Below are 24,220 nucleotides of genomic sequence, written 5' to 3' on the forward strand. Positions count from 1 at the left end.
GCATCTTTCTGGCGTCTCATACGGCATCAATTGACGCTCGCGTCGTCACCTGTTCGTTCTTGTTCCCCAGTTTAGAGATCTGCAGGAACGCATCCACGCCGTAGCCTTCTAGGCTGTGGAGCTCCAGGCTGCCGGCCCAGTACTCGGCATACACGCGACTCATTGGAAGTCCGATCCCCAAGCGCAGATTAGGAGGCCGCGAGGTCAGCGAATCCAGCGAGCTCTCGCGGAATGTTTCTTTGTCGGCATGCTTCCTTTCCGTCGACACGCTCAGCTCCTGCATCGTGGCCGCCATGGCGGGAACCTGCCCTAGATTGTGGAGATGCGATTTGCTGTGAGGGCCCTTGTTAAAGGACCACAGGTACGGTAGAACCTCGCGCGGTATCCCTCCTCCCTGGTCGGACACACGCAGGATCACATGCTGTGGCGCCTCGCAGATGAGTACTTCGATCGGAGGTGGTTTCTCTGAAGTGCCCTTGTATCGCTCACTCACGGCTTGGATTGAATTGCGCAGTAGCTCGCCAATGATATATTCCAGGTGACTCAGCATGTACGGGAAGGTAGCCTCGAGGTGACCCTGCACCGAGATCTCCGGGATCTTATCCGACCCAGAGCTCTGCCGCATCATGTCCTGCGTCAGCTTTCCACATCGCTCAGCAACCTCTTTTGCATTGCACTTGAGGAACACTTCCCCAACAAAGTCGGCATTCAGGTCCGTGCGATCTTGAGAGCCAGGAAAGTGCCATGGCGAGTTGAAAGTTTCCGTCAAAGCAAGATGTTGCTCGGCGATAACCCGACGAGAGATTCTCTGTTGCATCCAGTCAATTAGATATGGAACGTCCAGCTCGCCTAGGGACTCATACCGCTCGGAGGAGTGTATTCATGAAATCGTCCAGCACATCTGGCGCGACAAGCTCACGGCATTCCAAGACACCCGTTGCGAGTTTAGGTATCACGACAAGGTGTTCTTGCAGCGTTTTGCGCAGAATGTCGCAGAACCTGTCATTGTCGTCTAACGTTTTTATCTCCGGGATGGTCCGAAATCGCTCGAAGGCCTTGTAATAGAGTTCGTAGACTAGGGAAAGGTGGGGGTTGGCAACGACCACATACGGTAGCCGTTGGATATCCCGCAGGCGATGTGCAATTCTAAGTGGAAAATCAAGGTTAGAAAAGCCAAGACTGCCATGGATGACGGCACTAACCGGGTAGGGAGCTCAGTCCGTACGTAGTTGGCAGAGCTGATGAGTCGCGATTCGGTCAGGGTCCGTCCAAAGAACGTCAGCTGTCGTAAACTGATCGGACGAATGTCACGCTCAACCCATCTGCGACTCATTAACATTACCGCCGGCAAGTTTTGGAGATGACGGCATACTCGTCCAAAGCAGACACCGGCCTCCACGGCGGCGGACTATGGGTTTGTTGACTGAAATAAAGCCGCAGCTTGGGGGCGCAGGTTTGACGAAGAGCCCGCCAGCGACGAGCTGGAAGACCCCACGCCATCTTCTTTGCGATGGACTGACTCAATGGCAACGGCTCACTGGCGGCAGTGGCACGGAGTTGGCCGTATTACGCCAATGGAGAGGGGAGCACATCAAAAGAACCACACGAGATCAGGGTTGAATGAGATGGTCCATACATGGCTCACCCGGGAGGATAGTCAATTCGGCCCACCAGCGTGAATTTCACAGTGGCATGACATTATTCCTGCTGGCAAATGCGGCCAGTTCCAAGCGCCCGGGCGGTGAGAGCTTCCTGGTGAAGCTGGCTGGCATGTGACGTGCCTTTGTTTCGGCAGTGGAACTCAAAAGGACGCTTGGCTCACATGTGGAGGGAACCGGATGAACAAAGCTGAATGCAGTAGGATGTCCTTCGGTCTGATCGGGTCTGTCTCTGGTGGTGCGGAGGTTAGCCTGGTTAGACCAGTGCTGGGTGCTGCCTAGAGATGATGATCTCTCCCCTCCCTCAGTCACGCACTAAAACTGACAGCTTGGGAAGGAAGCAAAGCCCATAGAAAAAGTAAAGAGAGTGAGTGCTCTACAAAGTGCTACAGTGAGAACAAAAAGTGAAGATTCGATATGATGGATTAGGCCTTTTCACTATATATGCACCGGATGAATATTTTGATCGTTATCAGGCACAGTATCCGTCTGTCTCGGGTGGAGCGTGAAAAATGCACAGGTGATATCACCGTTGGGTAGGTGGCTATGACCGGCCGAATTAAGGCTGCAGATGCGAAACAGGCAACGGCGACGGCATTCGCACGTTCAGTCCCGTGGAGATCAGGGGATCCTGAGAGAGAGTACGACCGTAGTACTCGGTCGGTACGTCAGAAAGAACAATGAAAGGCTCCATCCCCTCCCTCAGTAGGTTCTCAGTAGGTAGTTAGCCAGGTATGTCGGTAGGTAGGGGCAGCGTAGCTCGATCCACCCTCAGGCGATAAGCCATCAAACCACCCTGGCGGGCATGAGAGACAGCCAGGGAGCCAGGGAGGAGCCTGGAGGTTCTTAATAATAAGGGCTGCGGTGTCCCGCATGCCCGTCCGTTACTACTGATTGGGTTATGGCAACTCCGCCACTAGCTTCATCCAAACTCCTGCGGACTGGAATCGTTACAGCCCAGAACGAACCTCTCTCTCAATTCTCATTCTCGCCTTTCGAGGTCCTGACCTCTTCACCTTCTCTTCATTCCGCCTCCTACCACCCCTCGCCTCGGGATTAATTCTGTTCCGCTAATACCCCCCCGTCTTCCTGCCGCGTCCCGTCCGTGAGAAGAGTTTGTCATTCATCGCCAGTGCGGGTACGCACTTTTTTCCCTACATGGACAACGTAAGTGCTGCCTCCCATCGCCCTTCTTCTAGCCACCTTCGCCTCGACCTTTGGGGATGTTTGCCCCTCACAGCCACCGACCGCTGACCCCGTGCCTCGGATCCGACAGGTCGCAGACAGTGAGATGCTCGTCGATGAATATGAGCAGTACCACAATGACAGAACCGACGAAGTTGTCGTCTCTCGGTCCGGTTCGGAGGACCCGGAGCCAGAGCCTCTTGCTGATGACCGTAAGAACCCCGTTCCTCCTCCCCTGGTCTCTCCGTCGTCTCATGCGCGCGGTCCTGGTCGTTCGTTTGGTTTCACGAAACCCCCGCGGTGGGGTGGCCGGTCCAGTCCGCAGCTATGAGCGCTCTCTCCGTCAAGCTTGGGAACATGTCTGATCCAGATTTCCGCTACAGATGCAGCAATGATGGCCCGGATCCTTCCGAAGGACCCCGATCTGGAAACCGAAGATGAGACATATCACACATGGCACATTCAGGATTGGCGGAAACTTAAGAAGAAAGAGCACGGCCCGGTCTTCCAGTGCGCTGGCTTTCCTTGGTGGGTACACAGTTTTGTCGCTTTGGTCCGACCTGCCAGCTCTGACACTCCTCGATAGGCGGGTCCTATTCTTCCCATACGGAAATCACGTCGAGCACGCATCGTTCTACCTGGAGCACGCCTGGGAGAATGAACCTCCGGCGAACTGGTATGCTTGCGTTCAGTTTGCTCTGGTCTTGTGGAACGTGAATGACCCGTCGATCTACGTCCACCATGGTGCGTATACCGGATTGCAAGCCTCGGGATTTCTTCTAATTGGGATCTAGTCGCTACACATCGGTTTAACTCGGATGAGGGAGACTGGGGTTTCACCCGATTCTGTGAGCTGCGCCGGCTCTTTAGCATGCCGTGGGAGGGCCGTGGGGTTCCTCTGGTGCAAAACGAAGAGGCCCGGGTCACGGCCTATGTCCGCGTCGTCAAGGATCCGACTGGTGTATTGTGGCACAGCTTCCAAAAGTACGTATCGACCTACATCCCGCCTGACCACTGCTGACTGCGTCCAGCTACGATTCGAAGAAGGAGACCGGCATGGTCGGGTTGAAGAATCAGGGTGCGACATGTTACCTCAATTCGCTTCTGCAGTCTCTATACTTTACCAATTCCTTCCGGAAGGTACGTGGCCGCCTCGACCAGCTCCAACAGGGGCGTACTAACAGATTCGAAGGCCGTCTACGAAATTCCCACGGAGGCCGAAGCCTCCCGAGACAACAGCGCCTGGACGCTCCAGAGACTGTTCTACAATCTTCAAACAAACGAGAACTCCGTGTCGACAACCGAGCTTACGGCATCCTTCGGTTGGGAATCCCGACAAATCTTTGAGCAACAGGATGTCCAGGAACTGTCGAGAAAGCTCATGGAGAGGATGGAGGAAAAGATGAAAGGCACACCGGCAGAAAAGGCACTTCCGGAGCTCTTCGTCGGAAAGACAAAGACCTACATTTCCTGCATCAACGTTGACTACGAATCATCGCGTGTGGAGGACTTTTGGGATATCCAGCTTAATGTCCGAGGCAACAAGACACTAGATGATAGCTTCAAGGACTATATCCAGGTGGAGACGCTCGAGGGTGAGAACAAGTACGATGCCGGGCAACCTTACGGTCTCCAGGACGCGAAGAAGGGTGTCATCTTCGAGAGCTTCCCCCCTGTCTTGCACCTTCACTTGAAGCGGTTCGAGTACGACATCCACCGCGACGCTATGATGAAGATCAACGACCGTCACGCCTTCCCCATGGAATTCGACGCCACTCCATACCTTTCCAACGACGCCGATAAGTCGGAACCCTGGATTTACCAGTTGCATGGTGTTTTGGTGCATAGTGGCGACCTCAATGCTGGCCATTATTATGCCTTTTTGAAGCCCACTAAAGACGGGTTCTGGTACCGCTTCGATGACGACCGGGTGACCCGAGCTACTGACAAGGAAGTTCTCGAAGAGAACTACGGTGGCGAGTATGAACTGGCCAACGGAGCGGCCGGTGTCAGACAGCCTTACACTCGCGGCTTATCGACGAAACGTTCCATGAATGCTTACATGCTCGTTTACATTCGGAAGACCAGATTGGACGATGTACTCTTACCTATCACCAAAGACGAAGTCCCCTCTCATATCGGTATGTTGGATGGCCTTGTCATCCGCCTATATTTATGCTAACCATGACAGAGCAACGACTTGTAGAGGAACGGCTCGAGTCGGCACGCCGGAAGAAGGAACGGGAAGAGGCTCACCTGTATATCAATGTTGGCGTTCTGAGCGACGATACTTTCAAGTCTCACCACGGGTTTGACCTCACGAGCACTGAGCTCCCAGCCGGCGATCCCGCGGTGCCGAAGCAATACAGAATCCTCCGGGCTCAGAAGGTCGGAGAGTTTGCACAGCAGCTTGCAGAAGAGAAGGGGGTCGATCCCGAGCGGGTCCGCTTCTGGGTTATGGTGAACCGTCAGAATAAGACGACTCGCCCGGACCAAGTCATCAAGGATCAGGACATGACAGTTGAAGATGCTTACAACCGATATGGCACCAAAGGAAATCCATTCAAGGTGTGGATGGAAGTTGGCCAGCCTTCCGCCGACGGAACGGTGTCCTGGCCCGACAGCAACTCGGTGCTGGTTTTCCTGAAGCATTTCGACGCCCCTTCTCAAATCATTTCGGGAGTTGGTGCCGTCTACGTCCGCAAAACACAGAAGGTTGCGGACCTCGCCCCTGTCATCCTTGAGAAGATGGGTTGGCCTGCGGGCACCGAGTTCATGCTGTTTGAAGAGATCAAACATAACATGATCGACGTCATGAAGCCCAAGCAGACCTTCCAACAGTCTGAGATCCAGGACGGAGACATCATCACCTTCCAAAGAACGATCAAGGAATCGGACCTGCCTGCCACCGCACTGTACACAGACGCAAGGCAGTATTACGATTATCTCCTGAATCGGATCAATATTACCTTTGCTCCCGTCAAGGCTGAAGAAGGTGACGAGTTCACTCTTACCCTGAGCCGCAAGATGACATACGATCAGTTCTCGAAGAAGGTCGGCGAGCATCTGAATGTGGAATCGACGCACCTGCGTTTCGCCCCGGTTCTCGCAAGCACGGGCAAGCCCAAGCCGTTCATCAAACGGAACCCTAACCAGGCTAATCAGACGTTGTATCATATCACCGGCGGACAAGCGAGTACTTACGGATACAGCATGCATCGCCAGGATGCCCTGTATTATGAGGTTTTGGAAACCAGCTTGAGCGACTTTGAGTCCAAGACTTGCCTGAAGGTTACGTGGCTTCCTGAAGGTATCACCAAAGAGGTAGGTTTTGAAAGATTGTCCGGCACGCAAGGGGCATTGGAGCTGATTAGGGTTTAGCAACTGGTGGAGGTGTTGGTTCCTCGTGATGGAACCATCGCAGATCTCATTGCCGGGTTACAGAAGAAAGCGAACCTGGACGACGAGACCGTCAGTGAAATTCGTGTCTATGAGACCCATGGCGGTAAGATTTACCGGGAATTCCAACACGACTCGAAGATTTCTGGCATCAACGAATTCGTGTCGCTATACGCTGAAAGGGTTCCTGAAGAAGAGGCCAACATGCAGGAGGGCGAACGGACAATAAATGCCTTCAATTTCGATCGCGAGGTCAACCGGCCGCACGGTGTGCCGTTCAAGTTCGTTATGAAACCTGTAAGTTACCGCCTCGACTCTGCTCAAGTTTGCATCATGCTCACAACTCCTAGGGTGAGATCTTCAAGCAGACCAAAGAGAGACTCTCCAAGCGTACAGGCGTCAAGGGCAAGCAGTTCGAAAAGATTAAGTTTGCCGTTGTGTCTCGCAATATGTACTCCTCCAACCCGCGTTACGTGGAAGATGGTGAGTCGGCTCTTTTGAGGCATGGCGAACGAATGATGACTGACGCTGCACAGATGACATCCTCTCCGATATCATTGGTGATTCGGACGACCTGCTTGGTCTCGAGCATGTAAATAAGAACCGCAACTTTTGGAACCGGAGCGAATCGTTCTTCATCCGATAGATGGGGCTGGTTTGATGGTTACGTTTGTGCATGTCTCATGCTGCTGGACAGTCCACCTTACGATTGGCAGGAATACATACCATTATGGACATACGGAGGACATGCGTTGCTCAGAAGATTCGGCTTATGATGAAAGGGGAAAAAACATACGTGATACATGATGACTAGTGAGGGTTGCTGCGTGGTGGTCCTGTCCGTTAGCTTAGAAGGGCAGACCTTATGGTCTCTTTATGATGTGCTTTTACCAACTGGAATTGATGTATGACCTACATGACTTGGACTAACCCAAGGTATGAATGAAAGTATTACCGAGGCGCAATGGACCATGAAGTAAGTAGAGATGATTGTCTGCTGTACGGAGTACGGAACGGCGACTGGCACTACTATGGTATGATGCGGTGGCCGTGATTGGGTTGTCCGCGGCGGGATGCAAACACAACAAACGGAGCGGGCCAAAGTCACAGCTGGCCAGAACTTCCACTCTTCAGTCGCGTGTCTTGAATCGTCACCCCTGAGCGTAGCCCAACCTGAGCTCGCTGCTCTTCGTCCCTGTTCACAATGCGCTTCGCAGCTCTGGTTATAGGCCTGTTGGCCACCTTTGTGTCGTCCGTGGCCGCCACGGCTCTGACCTACCGACTTGAGGCCAACGAGAAAGCTTGTTTCTACAACTATGTTGACCAGAGGAACGTCAAGGTTGCTTTCTACTTTGCTGTGAGTGTCCTACGTCTGTCTTTTACTCTTCTGCGTCTAGTGAATGGCATTAACCGGGGTTGAATCCGAGATTCTAGGTCCAATCGGGCGGTTCCTTCGATATCGATTACTCCGTTGTCGGCCCCGGCGAAAAGGTGGTCCTAGACGGCACCAAGGAGAGACAAGGCGACTTTGTGTTCACGGCCCAGAGCATTGGGGAGTACCGGTTCTGCTTCGACAATGACATGTCGACCTTCGCTGAGAAGATTGTGGATTTCGAGATTGCGGTATGTTTGGTCACCGATGGGCACTACGGATCCATCTCGTGGTGCATTCATTACAAAGACAAGTCTAATGTGCCGTGTCCCTGCAGGTCGAAAACGAAGAACGCGCACAGCTTCCTTCCCGTCAGGGTGCTAGCCCCGAGCAGGCGTCTGCGCTGGAGGAGTCGATCTTCAAGTTGTCCGCTCAACTTTCCACCATCACCCGGAACCAGAAGTACTTCCGTACTCGGGAGAACCGTAACTTTAGCACTGTCCGTAGTACGGAGCGTCGGATCTTCAACTTCAGCGTGATCGAGGGTTTGATGATGGTTTCGATGGCTGCTCTGCAGGTCTTCATCGTCCGGTTCTTCTTCCAGGGCGCACGGAAAGGTAAGTGTTGGACCCTCAATTTCTTGGCTTTGGCTACGTTGTCTTCATTCCCAGGGAATGGCTGCTGATCAAGTGATGCAGGTTACGTGTGATGAGCGAGCATGAAAATTTCTTCTGTCCTTTGATTGTGGCGTCTGTTTGTATCTACCCGCTGTTGTAGGGATCTAGAGTTTTCTCCTGATAATGGAGCTGGTCAATTAGAACACCTTGGTACCATGTGAATTTCTTTCCGAGTTAGGAGGTGGATCGCCGGGGTCGGAGCATTGAGGTTCGTTGCTCTGTGACCTGGCGGAATGTCGACATCCGCCGAAGATCTGAGCAGTTTCGGGCGTCGAGAGGGTGCTGGCCCAAGGTACGTATACGAGCTGATTCTGCCAAGATGGATCCTGAACATATGACATTGTAAGGGTGGAGTAACACGGCAACCCCTAGCATAGCTTCCGACCACCTATGTCGGCGGCTATCGATGCGCAACCTGGTCTTCAGGCAATGGTGGGTGAGTTTGCCTTTGGTACACCGTGTCCCGAGCGCTGTTGCCTCGGAGATGAAGCTACGTGGCGTCAGCGGAGGTCGAGATCTTGATGTGTGCGAGAGTCTATGGCGACCGCATCGTCATGGGCTGACCCTAGTGCAGGACTCTGGACGTCTTAGGTTGTGCGGACGGCATCATGGGTTCCACGATCCCTGGCGGTATGACGTGAAGAAGCGTCCCATAACTGGCGAGCCGCGCAGGCCTCGACGACAGACTAGCATGGTGTGCAAACGTCGGGGGTTTGACTTGGTTCCATAAGCTTTCAACTGCTCAAACATGCGGACTCATCAAACAGGCAACGTGATATCATGCGAATGGTCGGGGGCGGTTATTCTCCGCCAGTCGCCGTGGTTCATTCGCACCGTCTAAGATTTCCCGATACATGGAGCCAGTTACGCCTGCGCTTCTTTTCCCAGTGGCGTGGGGACGTAGCATCCCAGATCATTTAGGGTGCTTCTCGGACCCGAGACAAAGGAGATAGCACCCGCGCTGTGAGGAAAAGGAGCGATCTGCTTGCCTGGGGGGTGCAAACCTCGTTTATTGGCTTCAAGGAACATTCTTCCGCGATGGGTCCGTGGGAACGGTTGTCATTCTGCGCGATAATCCGCACCTCGACCATCGATCCAGACCCAGAAAACTGTTTTGGGATATACTATGTACGGATCATGAGTCTCGCTTTTGGGCTGAAGTCTGCTCGTGGCCCATTTACACTTTGGTCGTACTGGGGAGCGGCAGCCTCGGCGGACCAACTTAACTGATGCGATCGTCGCGCGGATTGGTTCAGCTCGTTCGTGGTCTCTGGACCGGACTGCCTACGGCTGCCGCCAAATTTCTCCGAGAAGGCTCATTGCGCTAGGGGCTACGTTCAGGGCTGCAGCATCTGACTCGAGTGGTTGGGCCGGCTTTGATCCACCGGGGGCCAACCCTCTGCTGAGGTAGGATTTCCGGGGTGGGTCGCTCATCGACACAAGCTCTTAGCCGAAGAAGGCCATTGAGGAGATTGGTGTCCCTGTCCTAGCAACGATAGCGCATGGGTACATGGGTACATGGGATATTGGTGTATGGGGAAACCGACACCGAACGGTTCCAATCCGGGACTCTTCACGGATTCTGCAGCGTGCATTGCCGTCCGTGGGAGAGGACGTGGGTGGCGACACGGGGCTCGTAACTCTATCGCTGGTGATGACCGCTACTACAAAGTATCCTGTGGTGAACGAGTGCCTGAAGGGATGGGTCCAGATAACGGGACCCGAGAGATGGGACAGTGTATCTAGGGCAGTGACCGGGGGAAATTGATTGGAGCCAAGCATCAATTCTACATAGTACATACTACATGCTATGTACTATGTAGTAGGTACTAAGTATGTACCGTGTGGCTCGGGTGGTGGTCGCGCAAATGACTCGGTGGCTGTCTCGCGCCTGACGTCACGGTGCCCGCCCAGGCACCGCGCCTTCCCTTTGCAGCCATGGTCCCAACTGGATTCCGACAGCCACTCCCAACCAATCATCGGTGATCCTTTTCCCGGATGAATTCATCGTCTCCAGCGATCCGGCATCACCTTGGCCTGATCGAGTAATCCTCCACTCTTCGGTCCCAAGCCCACTGGGTCCCCTTCATTCGGATCTGTTCGCATTCTGCCACCCCCTATCTAGCTATCTACCGGCCCCCCGGTTCAGGGTTGTGGCTAACGAACCCGAAGAGGATGGGTCCTGGAGACTTCACCACGGCTGCCGGCTGGAGCAAGCAGGCATGCTCTTGCTGCAGTGGAGATGATCACTACACCCCCAAACTCCATCGCATCACTAGCATCTTCCCTCCACGCTAGGCCGGCTCTTGCATGGTCCCAGCCGACTAGTGCCCTTCCAGTTTTAGGTTTATCCATGACACATCGCGTCCCATAGTCAGAGTGTCACACATACATCTTCCGTGCTACTAGTAGCTTCTGGGATTTCCCCCTACTTGCCCGCTTGTCAACCGATATTCCTCGTCTTTTCGCATGTCGCCTGCCGACGCATCCAGGCCTTCATCACCATGAGAAAAGATCTGCAGGGACGGTGCGCCTCAGTAAGCAGACCGTCGATCCTCGACGCCATAAGATTTTTGCTGCACCAGTCGCATTCCATCTGTGACCTCATGTCGCTTTGCTGAGGGGTGGGCCATGGACCGTGGACCATCCGGGGGAACACCGACCTAGCAGCCAGTGGAGTACGGTTGTTTCCGATTATCCTTTGCCGGATGGGTGTCCGGACCCAGTCGCCGCCGCCGCCGCCGTCGCCGCACCGGTGGGTGAGGAGAACGCTGGTGCAGGAGCGTCGACCCTGTGCATGGAGGATGCCACTTGGAGGAGTCCTTGGACGGCAGATGATGTCATGCCCGTCCTATGAGGGCTCCGGAGGCCCAGCAACGCGGTGGGCTGTCTGCTCACGGGCCATGGACAGGTCGAGCCTAGTACCTAGGGTGACTGGTCTCCCCCGGCGGGTTCTGTCATGGTCCGTTCAGTGATCTCATGTCGGGTTCGTCAGAGCATTTATCTCGCGCGCGGTCCCATCATATGTGTGCCGTCTTAAGCAATATTCCCAGGTTATTGTTGCTGCCCGACTGCTGCGTACCAAGTCTTTCTGAAACCTCGTACTAGCCCCTACTCCGGGATCCCACCTTTGCTCCCGTGGTTGTTCCGTGTTCTGAAACGCTGTTCTTTGCTCCCAACACCGCCCTGTGATTTTTGCAAAGGTAAGTGTGCTATATATGTGTTTACTGTGTTGGAACGTTCGATGTATTGGTCGAAACACCACGTGATACGGGTGTAGTCCGGGACACCGCAGGCATGAGCCCCGGCTGACGCTAGTGTAGACACGCAAGATGGCCACTGCCATGCAAGACGACCAGTATCGCTCGATGCCCCCTATTGGCGGCGAAGGCTGTCGCCCTCCTGGGGATCCCTCCTTACAAACGGCCCGGTCTGTCGATCCTCACTCCTCCGTGGAGGACTACAGCCGAGTCATGCTGGAATACACCCAACGCCGGATGGCAGACTTTGCCGATCTGGACGACGACAAGGGATCCTTTAGCCGCAGCAGTCGCAGCAGCCAAACCAGCGGCAGCAGCGGAAACTCGACCAGCGGCCTGCTTGCCCGTCAGGCTGCCGGCGCGACCAGTGCGACCCATGACAGCTCCGAGGCCAGACACATGTCGGGCGTGAACTCTGCCAACTTGTCCTTCTGAGGGACATAACCGATGAGGGAGGCCGCTGGTGCGGCCTCCCTCATCGGCCTGGGGACGAGTTCACGAATTACGTTTTACGGTGGAGTTTGGACAATTTGCGGAGACTCGTGTCAACGACAAGCTTCCGAGCTCCGGGCGTTTTGATCGACTAGCGAGTGCGCTCTGATTTCGAAGCGATGGCGAAGCGATACATATAGAAAGGGCGACGTGCGAGCTGAGGCTCCGGGACCCTGATGCATGTGATTTCAACCTTGACTTGAATCGGATTCGATTAGTGAACGTGATGCAGCTATGCAGTCGATCGCGTGTTCGCTGAGAGATTCAGGTTCGATTGCCTTTTGTTCCGACCTTTGTCACTCTTTGGTGGTTGCTCGTAGTGCAGTTCGAGCAGCGCATGAATATATGCGGCCCATGGCATTGCAGTAATTCGTTCTTGTATTAGTATTGTGTATTTGTCTGGCTGGTCCTGTGTATGTTATGGTTGTAATGCATGATCCCTTGCATTGATACAATTTGCAGAATCGCAGAATCGCAGAATCGCAGGTCTGCAGGGACGAGACATGTCGTAGACTTGAGACTCTACGCCCTGCAGAGTGCAGATTGCAGTGCTGCTAGCCTGCTCGTGGTGCTGGTGAATCTGCCCCTGCAGCTCTATCCTTGACAGCTCCTGGAGAATCAACATTCCCCGATTCACCTTCATTCCAAGCAAACTTAGAGTAACACATCCCTAGATAGATGACCCGCCAGCCTCCAGGCAACGAGAAGAATCTCTTTCATTGGGAAGAGAGGGATAGATACTCTCCTTATCCTCTATCCTCTATCCTCTTACCATCACCCCCATACACCTACACATCCACACATCCACACAGCAACACCCATCAACACAAGTACAAACTCGAAACCCAAGAAAATGCACCACTCCATCCTCTCCATCCCCCTCCTCCTCACCACCTTAACCCTCACCCCATTCACCACCGCCATCCCCCTCTCCAACACCGACACCCCATCTCCCTCCAACACCAACTCCAACAGCAATACGAACACCAACACCGCCCCCACCCCCTCCTCAACCCTCACCACCCCCGAGGCCCTCGAATCCGCCATCAGCAAAATCATCGTCCAAGAAACTCTCGCCGACTACAGCAACAACACCTGTCCGCCCTCCCACCGCTCCAAACAATGCTGCGAATCGATCGATAATATCGCTGATCAGGTCACGGGGGGTCTGGGAGAACTGGTCCCCTGGATTGAGGGCATCGAAGTGTCGAGTGTGTTGGGGTTGGATTGTATGGCCCCTTTATCCCTTTCTAGTGTTTTTTTTGGTTGTTTTGTATTGGTGTAGTGTGGTGTAGTGGGATTACTACTATGGATACTATACCTTGATAATCAAGAGAATGAAGAGGATGATTGCTAATCATGATGCTGATAATGATGGGAATGATAGGTTACGCCATGGCCGACTCCACCCCCAACTCGCAATGTCTACATCAGGTCATGTGCTGTGATGGGAAACCGAGCGTGAGAACTAATATATTCCTTCCTTCCCTTACCCTCCTACCCTACCCTACTCACCCCCTTCCCCCCCCCAGTCTCTCTCCGACTCAACCCCCTTCCCTTACATCCCACCCTACCATCCAATGCTAATAGAGGGTGGAAACAGGACACAGACCAACCCACCACGCAATCCTCACAAGCAGTGACCTCATCCTGCGAATCCTGGGACATCGCGATGAAAAATAAACAGCAGGCCATTGATGAGAGTATGGCACGGGAAGCGGCCATGATGGATGCCGCGAGTAGTTTTTCCGCGGCTGCGGTGGCGGCGGCTACTCCTGTTGGTGTTGCTTCGGGTTCGGGTTCGACTGCTGCGTCGGCGAGTGCGAGTGCGAGTTCTGGGGTTTTGGAGAGACGGTGGAGGTGATTATCTTTATTGTGAGACATAAGGTATAGGGTTGGGGATTGGGTGTGTTCGTTACTGGGAATGCGCAGGGTATTGGATTAGGGTTAAATGGTGAAGGGGAGGTTGAATGTCATGTATTGCATTAATATGTGAGTTGAACTCGGATATCGATATCGTTCTAGAGTATACTCCGTACTCGGTCTCGGTCTTTCTTTACTTCGAACTCAACCCTAAGGTATTACCGCCACCCACGTCCATTCCCATATCCCCATCCTCTTCCCCCTCCTCCCCCCGAATGCGGCGGCGGAAAGTGATACGACCCCGGTGGCATTTGCTGCGCGTACTGCCCCCCCTGTTGTCCATATGGGGGTGGGAAGTGCGGCGCATGATGTGCGGCCGGTGGTGGTCCGTAGTTCTGCATCGGGGGAGGCGGCGGTGGTGGCCATGGTCCCTGGTAGTTTGGTGGTGGAGGCGGAGGATTTGGTACGGCTCCCGGAGGAAGAGGGTAGTGTGGAGCACCAGCACCAGCACCGCCGGGACCAGCTGGAGGAAATGCCATCGGTGGGGGTGGCGGTGGATGGTATCCTACCGGAGGGGGAGGCGGCGGCGCGGCGTTGCCGTATGGGGGATGTTGATGTTGGTGATGGTGGGCAGGAGGAGGATGATACTCGGCCGGAGGCATCGGGGGAGGGATGGACCGTGGGGCCGGCGGACGGGGAGAATAGGATTTGGATCGCTCGCGCGAGGCACTGCGTGGCCGCGATGGGGACCGCGTCCGGGAGTCCCGCCGAGCTGATCTCCGCGGGGACCGGCTTCGGGATCGCGAGCTCCAGTCGCTCTCGCTGTCGCTGTATCGTCGGCGCTTAGGAGAGCCGCGACTGTGACTGTGACTGCGACTCCGGCTGCGGCTCGTCTCCCCTCGCGCACGCCTCTTCTTCATCTGCTGGCAAAACGACCGGGACCATCCGTAGTACGTATCTCCATCGACCACCTCCCCATCCGCATCGCGAATCACCACCTGGCCCAGATCATCCACGTCCACCACCTCGTCCTCTTGATGTTCCGGCTCCCCTGGCCCATAGATCAAATCGACATCTTTCATGAACTTCTTCAGCGCCACGACGAGATTCTCATCCGCCGGTCCCGCCAAGAACTGCAGCGGCTTGATGGACTCCGGCCGCAGCGGCACCGTCGAATCCGGAATGATATGAGGCACGAGGTTCCCCGCCGGCAAGTCATAATACGGCATGGAGGGATCGCCATGCGTCGCCGGCATGACAAACGGCACATCCCTGCCCGAAGACTGCTGTTTCACGCCCGCCGAAAGGTCCACATTGCTCTCCTCCACGCTCAGCGACGTCTTGACCGGTCCCGACACGGACGAGTTCTTCACCACCTCCCGCAACTTATTCACGTAATCGCTTCCATAATACCCATTCCTGTCCCAAATATCCAGTAGTTGGTCCAACCTCCGATGGTGTTTCGGGTTCTTCTCGCGATCGTACGATGCCGCGTAGCCCAACAGCTCCACGACATGCGGCTGCAGCGATCCGCTCAGCGTGCTGAACGCGGCGCTCGTCTCCAGGTGGTATTTCGTATGATGAAGCACATCATTCAGCAGATACAGGATGTGGAGGCGTCTCCGCTTGCCCGATGTCCTGCCGGCCGCGGGGGCTGCTTCCAACGATCCCGACAAGGCCGCGAGGTATTTGGCCCACCCGCCCACGCGGTTAGACGACGAGACAACGTATTCCAGAAGCCATGATTTGCAGGTCTAGCGGCGCGAAGAAACACGATTTAGTACTTCAGGGGTCGAGTGGCAGGACGCATCGGTTCAAACCTGGATGTTTGCCGGGGAGCAATGCGACAGCGCCCGGTCTAGGGAGGTGTGGAACGCCGTGATCTCGTCGCGGGGCACTGACGTCGGATCGGGACGCAGCAGGCCGGCGGAGAAGGATGCCTTGGCGATGGCGAGTTGATGGGACGCCATTGCTGGCTGGTTCTGGTGGTCGAGTCCGAAGCAGAGAGCAAGCAATGAGGCCGGCCGTGAACGGCCCGGACGTCGGAGCGGGCAGGCCACGTGATCCCGGACGCCCTACTTGTGCCCAGACAGTCGGTACTTCTCAGAAATGACTCGAGTTGTGGTGGTAGATTTGGTAGTTGCTGGTGCTTTTTAATCTACTAGGAGGATACTATTGTAGCTTCAGGTTGCTGTGGTGGATTGAGATGTAAGATGCTCAGATTACTAGATTTGCAACAGTGTGCCGTAACAACTGCCGATTATATACAGCTGGGGCTCTCATTCACTTCTCTGGCTTCTGTCAGGAGAACCTTCGCACTCGTCGCCTCGGTAACTACTAGAGCGCAAATGAACTAGGCACACGCTACTGCTGAAGATTGCCTGGAACGTATCATTGCACATTCATTAATTAATGCCCATGAAAGTATGACAATCATAACGGTAACATGTCTGCAACTAATCTAGGTGGAAATAGTACAGTTTCTCCGCATGTAGTTACACCGAAGAAGAGAAGTAAATCAAAACACAAATGTTGCTATTGTTAGCCATCGCCCCAGATCACTCAGGGCTTAGAACCGGCCATGGTGTCTGAAGCCTCGGGCGTGGTTGTGCGCACTATAGTGAGCCGACGAGCTAGCAGCCATGTGGGAGCTCGACTGCGCAGTCGTGCAGGGCGTGTGGGTGGAAAAGTGTGCAGTTGCAGATGCAGAAACACTGCTAGGATGAGACTTGGTAGAGGTAGTCTTAGCCTTGCTGGTAGTCTTGGCCTTGGTGGTGGACTTGGCCTTGGTGGTCGTCTTGGTCTCACTAGACGTCTTCTCCTTGGTGGTCGTCTTGTCCGTCTCGCTAGACTTGCTTTCAGTGGTCGTGGTCTTCTCAGAGGTGGTCGTCTTGGTGGACGTGATACTATCGAAACCGATACAGGTGGTCGACATCGCCTTGGTGAGGGACTGGACGGGTCAGAAGGTCGGAACGCCGGTAGTTCATCTAGATGCTTCACTTACCGCAAGAGTCGCATCTGCAATCGGGTTCCCTTGGTCGCTGATTTTCGCCACATCCGCGCCGAGCTCGATTCCAGCGGAAGGCGCCACTTCGATGGCGTAGTGGTAGTTCTTGGACGTGTCGGAGCAAGTACCGGTCGTGGCTGCATATCATCAGCAGGGTATAACAGGAAGAGCTGGTCATGTTACTCACAGGCTTCGGCAGTGAAGTCGGCGCCTAGGAAAGGCTTGAGGTAGAGCCCGGCTTCGTATCCCCAGGATTCTATCACGAGTCAGCCGTGCTACCTATGTCGAGGCATATGTACTTACTGCCAACCGAGAAGGCCAGCTCGAGGGAGGCTTTGACATAGGCCTCAAGAGTGGCATCAATCTCAGCACTCAGCTGGACGCCCGAAGTTGTAATGGTCGGGGTCCAGTCCTTCTTGGTAATTTTCTCGTCGACAATCTGGAACACAGCCTCCGCATCGTCGGAAATTGAGATCTTCATCGGATAGGAAATAGTCGCGTCCCCATTGACGGGTCCAGCAGTGGCTCCGATTCCGAACACCAGCTGCACGTCAAGGGTAAAGACATCTGGAATCTTGATTCCTTCAAGCGTCAAGGAAGGAAAGTCATACTCTTTCGAATACGATTTCGTCAAGTTTCCGCTCAGCTCCAGGGCGGGGGTGATGTCCACCTCGACATCATTAGGCGTAAGGGTGAGCTCGGCGGTGTCAACTTTCCATTTACCCTCGAGAGTGCTGCCAATCGAACCAAAGAAGCCGCTGCTTTTTGTCGCCACTTTGTACTTGAACGAGATATCAAATGATCCGCTGGTACCACACGATTTGCATTCTGCGCTCAGAGTGAGGTCGTCGTGCGAGAGCAATGTCACGGATTTGTCGGACATGGTTTTTTCAATGCTGATCGAACCCGTCTTGGTCCCACTGTAACTCAATCTCTTCGAGAGTGCTACCTCCATGTCGCTCGGAGCCTTGCCGATTGTAAGCTCGTGATTTCTGAGGACATCATCCCACGTTGCTGCGGTGCCGGTTAGCAGTGCTGCGGTAGAGTTGTCGCGGAAATTGGCGGATGTAATAACGAAAGGAACACGCTGCGTATTCCAGCTACACTGATCGACACCGGCCACCATGAGAAACGTGTTGTTACTGGCCTCGTTCACCCAGCTCCACGAATCCTTCGCATAGGAGTATGCGCCAGAGTCGGCGAATACCAAGTGCATGCTCGAGTTGGTACACTGAATGGTCTGCAGCAGGTCGCTGAAAGTCTCCATAGGCAGAACGCTCTCGTCCGTGAGCGTCAGATTACCCAAGGTATATCCGGAACCGCTAGATGCTATTCCATACACGTTAGCTATCTCTTCGCATGGATAAGCACTCAAATGATCCAATGAAGCATACTTACCGCCCCAGTAGAAGGAGTGGCTCGTCCGGAGGTCGATGTCAGAATAGTCCATGGACTCAGCTGCACTCCCGGCCACTGCCACCTTGGCCTGCGTTGCGCTTTTTGTAGAGGGGTTAAATGCCGCCAACTCCAGCGACAAACCCTGTTGGATGAGAAGGGAAGCCAGAAGGCCGGTAGCCACTCCATGTTGGAGAGGGTTAATCATTTTGAGCCGGCAAGATTCAAGGTCTCAGCCGTATGAGAAAAGAGGGTACTAGGTTGGAACGAATTAAAGAGTGACTGGTCTTGCAATTGGACAAAAAGAGTGACTGTCCGTAAAGACGGAGAAGTAATGAAAAGTCAGATAGCAATAGTTCCTGTGGTCTGTCTCCGATCTCTAGATGCCATCCGGTCTATTTAAGTCAGACGTATCGTTGGCCCCCAACCAACAAATCCGCAGGGCCTCAAGAGTCTGACACGGCCCAGTCAGGACATGATGAGCCGTCCGTAGCGAGGTTTCTGGAATAGCTCCAGAGGTTGCATCCTTCAAGGGGGCGGAGTCGACCCAGTCCAACCGACGGGAACCTTTCGTATTCTCAAGTGAGATTGGGGGCGATTGGAAGGATAATCTTCCTGCAAAGTCGTGGTGCGACAACCTCTGAAAGTGATGAACGGAAACCCTTTCCGACCGACGGTGCCCCCTATTTCTCTGCTTCGTAGTGTCCCTTGAGAGACAGTTGAGGGGGTTGCGAGATGCAAGCGAATTTCTACGCTCGGCCCACGCTGGAGGTTGGTTTATGCAGGGACTCCAGGTTATCCGTACAACACACAGGAGACAGTATTGGCCAAAAGCATGTTTCAGAACCTGTCAGCAAAGCAAGCCGTGCTTGATGGAGTAACCATTGCGTACCTGCAGTTCCATGGGGCACAAGGCTTTCGCAAAGGGGCGCCTTTGTGATTTCGCCCCCACGAGCATTGCCCACTTCCCCCGGGAACTTCTATCCACCTTCCTTGGGTCGTTGGATCAGAGTAGCAAGGCCCCATGCGTAGCTATCATAGCTGTCGAACAGTACATCTTCAGTGACAATTTCTGTGGGGATCTGATATGATCTCTCGAAAGATCCGTTTAGTTTCACGGTTGTTGACATTGCGGCTGATAATCTGGAGGCTGGGGCAGATGGGTTCGCTAGCTAGCCTCGTGTCTGTTCAGTCTAAGCAGTTCCAATAGCTGCATGGTTCCACACTTAAGAACTCAGTCGGTGTAGGGAACAGCTCAAGAATTCGCAAGCCATTAGACGGTCAAACATTCTGTCCAACATCCCCCTTTCTTCCCAGAGTCGCAGAAGAAAGGATGACTTCCCTGCAAATTTGATGGCCAACCACATATGTCTGGCAGGGATCCCACAGATAGGGAAGAACGATGCCCCATGGTCGAAGCCAAGAGGTGGTATCGATGTAGACATTGTTTGTCGAGAGCCAGAGGCCAAGAAGAACGAGTGTTTGAGCCGATGGGGCCAAAACCGGGGTAGATAGATGAGAGACGGGCTGGAGCCGTTCAGCCGCACCTCTCACGTAGACTAAGACTCATGCAGAATCGCTTGGACATGGTATAGCACTTGGCGGACATAGAGTCTCCACTTGATGGTTTCTGTGGCACTGTCATAGTGTCACACGTGGGTGCAGCATAGGAAAAGTCGAGAAGCCAGTTGCTCCGCCACTCGGCGATCCCAGGGGTACCCAGGCAGTAAAAAGAAGGCGGAGGCCCCATTGAAATGGAGTGGAGTAGCGAGCCGGGTGTGGCTGACTGCTGTAGTGACTTCCCTCATATGCTACTACATACTACTAGTAACTCTTGGCCCATTCAGCAACTCCTCCCTTTCCTGTCGCCCGAGTCAAAAATACATCGATTCAATCTTTGCAGTGGTTCCACGGTCCCTAAATCTTCGACATGGGTGTTTGGGATACGCTCTCAGCACTAGTCCCTTTCTTCATGCTTCTCTCCATCCTGCATTTGCAGTATGAGGTGCCTCCTCAACACTGCCATCTCAGAAGAACATCCAGCTGATAAATCTGCAGACTTGGAGTCTAAGAAGACGCATCAAGAAACTGGAGAGCAAGAATCCGGCCCTACCTCTCCATTGATATGTATTTACAATATGAGGTGCATACTCGGCATTGCCTTCTTCGAAGAGATCTTAGCTGATGATCCTGCAGACTTGAAGTCTCAGAAGGCGCATTCAAAAACTAGAAGATCAGAATCCAGCTCCATGTCCCCGTTGATTTGTCTTTGCTTCGGATGATAGCTCACTCTATACGACACTAGTTTGCAAGGCTTGGGAGATAGGAGACTGCAAAGTAGTTGCATTTGATCTAGGTACATTTGAGCCCATCTTAGCTTCACCCGAAAGCTACTAGTCACCGGCCCTACGTAGAAGGGCGGGCTCATCGCCGGTGTCCCCCTCGGCCCTCGTCCCCTCCTCCACCGACCGCTGCGCGCTAGAGTAAGTTCCCAAGCCGCAGTAGACAAACACGAAAGAAACTACAACCGCACCTCACCATCCCTATATCACCCCGATCATCCGCTTACCGCAGGTCCTCAAGTCGAATGCCTCCCCCTAGGCACCTTGATTCCCCTGGAAGTCGAGTTCGATCGACAACGTCGGTTGGATCGAAGGCAAGATTGGCGTAGGCGAACCTTGCGGGTTGGCAGTAGGGTCGAGAGTTCGATCGTCGCTCTCTTTTCTCCGCCTTCGATACCAAGTCCGGACGTCGATCACCACTCGGGCGATGGTGATACTGGTGGTAATGACAGTACAACTGTCTTGAAGTGTTGGAATGTAATCCAAGTCATGATGGGAGGCAGATGTATGAGCAGGGAAATGGGTAGTGAGAATAAAGAGGAAAGGAGAAGAAGAACAAGCAACATGGGTGGGAGAAGGGATTTATACCTCAGCGAGCAAGATCATCAGGGAAGGAACATATGCGTCAAGTTCTTGAGAGGTGGGTTATGTGAGGAAGCTACTTCAACACCTACCCGGAAAGAATGCATGACGGAGGAAAGAAGGATAAACGAAGGAGTTGCGCCCAGTAAACATCAGATGAAGCAGTATCTTGAAGTACGGAAGGAGCATACGACGATAGAAACGAGATAGTCTGAGAAAGAGCTTAAGGCAAGATGCAACTCCAACGTGGAGGAGCGCAGGCGACCCGTGTCCTGTGCACGACTCTTTAGGAAACAGGCCCATTGGTCTCTCTCTCCACCGTCATCGCTTTCCATGGAGGTTTAGTCATTCCTGTAGACAATTGATAGCCATGATTTGAAAGAAAAACGGTGACAGACTTCAATTCAGGATCCACCAGTACACACATCAGAAGCAAAGAGATCATCAAATTATCAAATCAGCCATAGCAATTGCGACTCCAAGCTCTGTTAGGCCATTGGCTATTCCCTAGGTTCCTCAGTGTTGATAACTTAAAAGTGTAGGGGCCTTCCCCATTTCTCGATCTCGTCCAGCCACCCTGTTTACAGTTAAAGCAGCGTGTAGAACGATCTTTGTCCCATCCTGTAAAGCTTGACCCGCCTTCACTCAAGATTCTTCGAACCCAGTTTCCAATATTCTTGTGTGGGCACGGTAAGAGAGACTGTAAACTCATGGAAGGAGCTTCGTGTCGCGCTAGAAACGTATAGTGACTGATCACACACAGCCTCCTGCTCTTTCCGACTATCAAAAATTCTGTTTTGATGTGGATCGCGATTAACGGATGGCCGGCAAAAGTGCATTCATGTTGGAGTTTCTCGTGTGGTTGATTGCTGCCAGGAGGAAGCGTAGCATTATTATTGGAATATCTTGTCCCGGGAGGCACAACCCTTCTGGCATCTCTACACAGTTGCATTAATTGGAGCTTATCGCAAAATGTGATGGTAACGCAGGGACAAATGTCGACCTTCCCTGCATATGGCATACAGCGTATCTGTCGCTGGAATAGTAGTTGACACTCAGAGCAGTATCGCTTCTGCAGATGTCTCCGGACAGATTGCACGGTCCGCCATGTAGAGTGGGGGTGGAGAGTCCAACAATCATCGCAATATCTCCAATGGTTGTTCTCAAGTTGAAGGAGTAATTGGATTCTAGGTCGTCTTTTGACGTTGGGGCATAGCAGCACCCGTTTCTCGGGTGGGAGAAGCTGGCGAAGCTGCTTTTGGTGCGTCTCAAGGTATGAATTTAGACAAGTGAAGATGTACTTGCAACTCAGCCCGAAGCAGATCTGGTCTGGGATGGAGAGAATTGCGAAGATATTTTCTATGATTTTCGGTGGGATTTTCGGCAGAGTGGTTTTCGACTGGATCTGTGGGAAGATGGATTGTAGTATCGTGCGAAATGGAACCATGGCGAAGGGGAGATTTATTCTGAATTTGAGAGATGATGTCAGACACGAAAGAGGGTTGCTGTAGGTGATATAGATAAAGGTATGATGGGACGGAGAAAAAGGCGACTACTCGATCCCTTTCTAGAGCTATTTCCTTGATTAGTGAACGCTTTCTCTGCAGTATCAATAGTTTGCCGTTGGAGGTCAGGTTGAACCCGGTCATACAGTACGGAAACATACCTATCCCCTTTTCTATAGAAGAGGGTTTCTAAAAGTGGGTAATAGAATGGCGCGGAGTACTGATAGGTAGCAGAAAAGAGAGAGATCAGCTTCCAAATGTGTAATGAGTTGGTTGACTGCTAGTAGGGTTAGAAAGAATCGGAAGGGGGAGAGTAATGACACTCGCTTCTTCAACAACAAACGGCTATGATGCTTTTATGAGGTAAAACTATCGACACCATGATGAAATGATGGAATATAGACACAAGCCGAGTCATTATGAGGACCAACCTCCATCGAGCAAACGCACCAAACGAAAGAAAGATTCCAACACCAATGAAGCTTTCCAAACATACACCCGGATTCGGCTCAGAGTGTCAAGATATGTGGATCAAGGACAGGAAGGGAGAGAGTGGGAAAGATGACAGGATATCAAGGAGAACTCGAGAGAGGAGGAGAGGCTTGAAGAAATATGGTTTGATATTGTTGGTATCAAATCCGTTGTGCCGTTATCATCTGCTTGATTTTAATCTTCGTTTCTTAGAATTAGACATATCCGTGTCCGGAAGTGCCTAGAGGACCGGCTAGGGGATTGGTGAAGAGGCTTATTTGGCTAATTCATCGGATAACAAATAATGAATGATTTATTCATTGTTTTATTTTAATGAAGTAGAGAGAATTAACCATACAAACCATTTTACTAACCCTCCTAACCCAATATAATAACGCTCTATCTTCACCAAGTTGATTGTTTCGTCTTTACGAAGCAGCACGAAAGACTGATAGTACCGAGGCCACCAATTTTCGGCGACATTTTACCTACATCACCGCCATGAAGTGGGGGCTGCAAGATGCAACAGTTTATTTTAGATGCAAGACTGATTTGGCGAGGGGCCGAGGAAGCCGAGGAGGCTTCTAGTGGATAGAGAGGGATCCCCAAAGGGGGTGATTCAGGATCTGTGGAGATGCATGTTTTGAAGCTTATATTTAGTAACTGAGATCTTAAGAGCCTGGGACCTATAAAGTGCCCACTCCATCGCTTATACCATTATCGTCCCTGTCTTTCTCCTATCTTCCTGTCCTTCCCCGAAGACGGTAACATCAGGTACGCCTCCAGCCATATACCATGATATATCAACATATGACTACCCGCCCTTCTGATGACGGCTGCTGAATACTTTCCCATCCCAGACATTGCTCTGGCAGATGCTGTCAGCGGCCAGCATTCCAGCCCTGGACATACTCAGCCGTACGCCTGACTAATGGCTGAGTCATGATTGGTGGGCGGGCATGGATGACGTCAGCTGTGATTGGCGGCCTTAAGGCGCCAGAGGTGGCATGAT

General features: G+C 53.1%; 10 protein-coding genes across 10 annotated transcripts; 6 read left to right on the top strand and 4 right to left on the bottom strand.

Annotated features, from left to right (window-relative positions):
* Window positions 1-16: 16 nt before the first annotated feature.
* Window positions 17-1,500, bottom strand: BO80DRAFT_444171 (protein kinase PKP2; the record flags this gene model as incomplete). The annotated part of the gene is made up of 4 exons (XM_025721415.1): window positions 17-808; window positions 864-1,146; window positions 1,203-1,322; window positions 1,373-1,500. 4 exons carry the CDS (start codon window positions 1,498-1,500, stop codon window positions 17-19), a joined length of 1,323 nt encoding a protein of 440 aa, XP_025576243.1.
* Window positions 1,501-2,410: 910 nt separating this feature from the next.
* Window positions 2,411-2,810, top strand: BO80DRAFT_424293 (uncharacterized protein). The gene has a single exon (XM_025719250.1). It carries the CDS (start codon window positions 2,560-2,562, stop codon window positions 2,716-2,718), a length of 159 nt encoding a protein of 52 aa, XP_025576244.1. The 5' UTR covers window positions 2,411-2,559; the 3' UTR covers window positions 2,719-2,810.
* BO80DRAFT_424294 (ubiquitin-specific protease UBP15) lies at window positions 2,679-7,159 on the top strand. The gene is made up of 11 exons (XM_025719251.1): window positions 2,679-2,825; window positions 2,935-3,055; window positions 3,227-3,371; window positions 3,430-3,587; window positions 3,638-3,827; window positions 3,875-3,983; window positions 4,036-4,984; window positions 5,035-6,167; window positions 6,225-6,539; window positions 6,593-6,725; window positions 6,779-7,159. The coding sequence occupies exons 1-11, from the start codon at window positions 2,817-2,819 to the stop codon at window positions 6,886-6,888; spliced, it is 3,372 nt and encodes a 1,123-aa protein (XP_025576245.1). The 5' UTR covers window positions 2,679-2,816; the 3' UTR covers window positions 6,889-7,159.
* Window positions 7,160-7,358: 199 nt separating this feature from the next.
* Window positions 7,359-8,453, top strand: BO80DRAFT_424296 (emp24/gp25L/p24 family protein). Its single transcript, XM_025719252.1, has 4 exons — window positions 7,359-7,599; window positions 7,677-7,865; window positions 7,952-8,231; window positions 8,313-8,453. Exons 1-4 carry the CDS (start codon window positions 7,447-7,449, stop codon window positions 8,321-8,323), a joined length of 633 nt encoding a protein of 210 aa, XP_025576246.1. The 5' UTR covers window positions 7,359-7,446; the 3' UTR covers window positions 8,324-8,453.
* Window positions 8,454-8,482: 29 nt separating this feature from the next.
* On the top strand, window positions 8,483-9,175 carry BO80DRAFT_47182 (uncharacterized protein). The gene is made up of 2 exons (XM_025723110.1): window positions 8,483-8,583; window positions 8,639-9,175. The coding sequence occupies exon 2, from the start codon at window positions 8,698-8,700 to the stop codon at window positions 9,019-9,021; it is 324 nt and encodes a 107-aa protein (XP_025576247.1). The 5' UTR covers window positions 8,483-8,583; window positions 8,639-8,697; the 3' UTR covers window positions 9,022-9,175.
* Window positions 9,176-11,623: 2,448 nt separating this feature from the next.
* Window positions 11,624-11,986, top strand: BO80DRAFT_434066 (uncharacterized protein; the record flags this gene model as incomplete). The annotated part of the gene is made up of 1 exon (XM_025720851.1): window positions 11,624-11,986. The coding sequence occupies one exon, from the start codon at window positions 11,624-11,626 to the stop codon at window positions 11,984-11,986; it is 363 nt and encodes a 120-aa protein (XP_025576248.1).
* Window positions 11,987-12,697: 711 nt separating this feature from the next.
* Window positions 12,698-14,062, top strand: BO80DRAFT_424298 (uncharacterized protein). The gene is made up of 3 exons (XM_025719253.1): window positions 12,698-13,272; window positions 13,431-13,504; window positions 13,647-14,062. The coding sequence occupies exons 1-3, from the start codon at window positions 12,897-12,899 to the stop codon at window positions 13,905-13,907; spliced, it is 711 nt and encodes a 236-aa protein (XP_025576249.1). The 5' UTR covers window positions 12,698-12,896; the 3' UTR covers window positions 13,908-14,062.
* BO80DRAFT_424299 (RNA polymerase II-binding domain-containing protein) lies at window positions 13,647-15,898 on the bottom strand. The gene is made up of 2 exons (XM_025719254.1): window positions 15,729-15,898; window positions 13,647-15,662 (listed from the first exon to the last, which is right to left on the bottom strand). Exons 1-2 carry the CDS (start codon window positions 15,874-15,876, stop codon window positions 14,125-14,127), a joined length of 1,686 nt encoding a protein of 561 aa, XP_025576250.1. The 5' UTR covers window positions 15,877-15,898; the 3' UTR covers window positions 13,647-14,124.
* Window positions 15,899-16,369: 471 nt separating this feature from the next.
* On the bottom strand, window positions 16,370-18,863 carry BO80DRAFT_47221 (uncharacterized protein). Its single transcript, XM_025723131.1, has 5 exons — window positions 18,312-18,863; window positions 17,217-18,242; window positions 17,101-17,169; window positions 16,911-17,050; window positions 16,370-16,856 (listed from the first exon to the last, which is right to left on the bottom strand). Exons 1-5 carry the CDS (start codon window positions 18,514-18,516, stop codon window positions 16,476-16,478), a joined length of 1,821 nt encoding a protein of 606 aa, XP_025576251.1. The 5' UTR covers window positions 18,517-18,863; the 3' UTR covers window positions 16,370-16,475.
* A 2,519-nt stretch (window positions 18,864-21,382) lies between these two features.
* BO80DRAFT_47253 (uncharacterized protein) lies at window positions 21,383-22,964 on the bottom strand. Its single transcript, XM_025723144.1, has 2 exons — window positions 22,899-22,964; window positions 21,383-22,805 (listed from the first exon to the last, which is right to left on the bottom strand). Exon 2 carries the CDS (start codon window positions 22,677-22,679, stop codon window positions 21,690-21,692), a length of 990 nt encoding a protein of 329 aa, XP_025576252.1. The 5' UTR covers window positions 22,680-22,805; window positions 22,899-22,964; the 3' UTR covers window positions 21,383-21,689.
* Between the last annotated feature and the right edge of the window lie 1,256 nt (window positions 22,965-24,220).

The sequence above is a fragment of the Aspergillus ibericus genome (assembly GCF_003184845.1).
Source record: "Aspergillus ibericus CBS 121593 unplaced genomic scaffold BO80scaffold_15, whole genome shotgun sequence".
NCBI classification, from domain to species: domain Eukaryota; kingdom Fungi; phylum Ascomycota; class Eurotiomycetes; order Eurotiales; family Aspergillaceae; genus Aspergillus; species Aspergillus ibericus.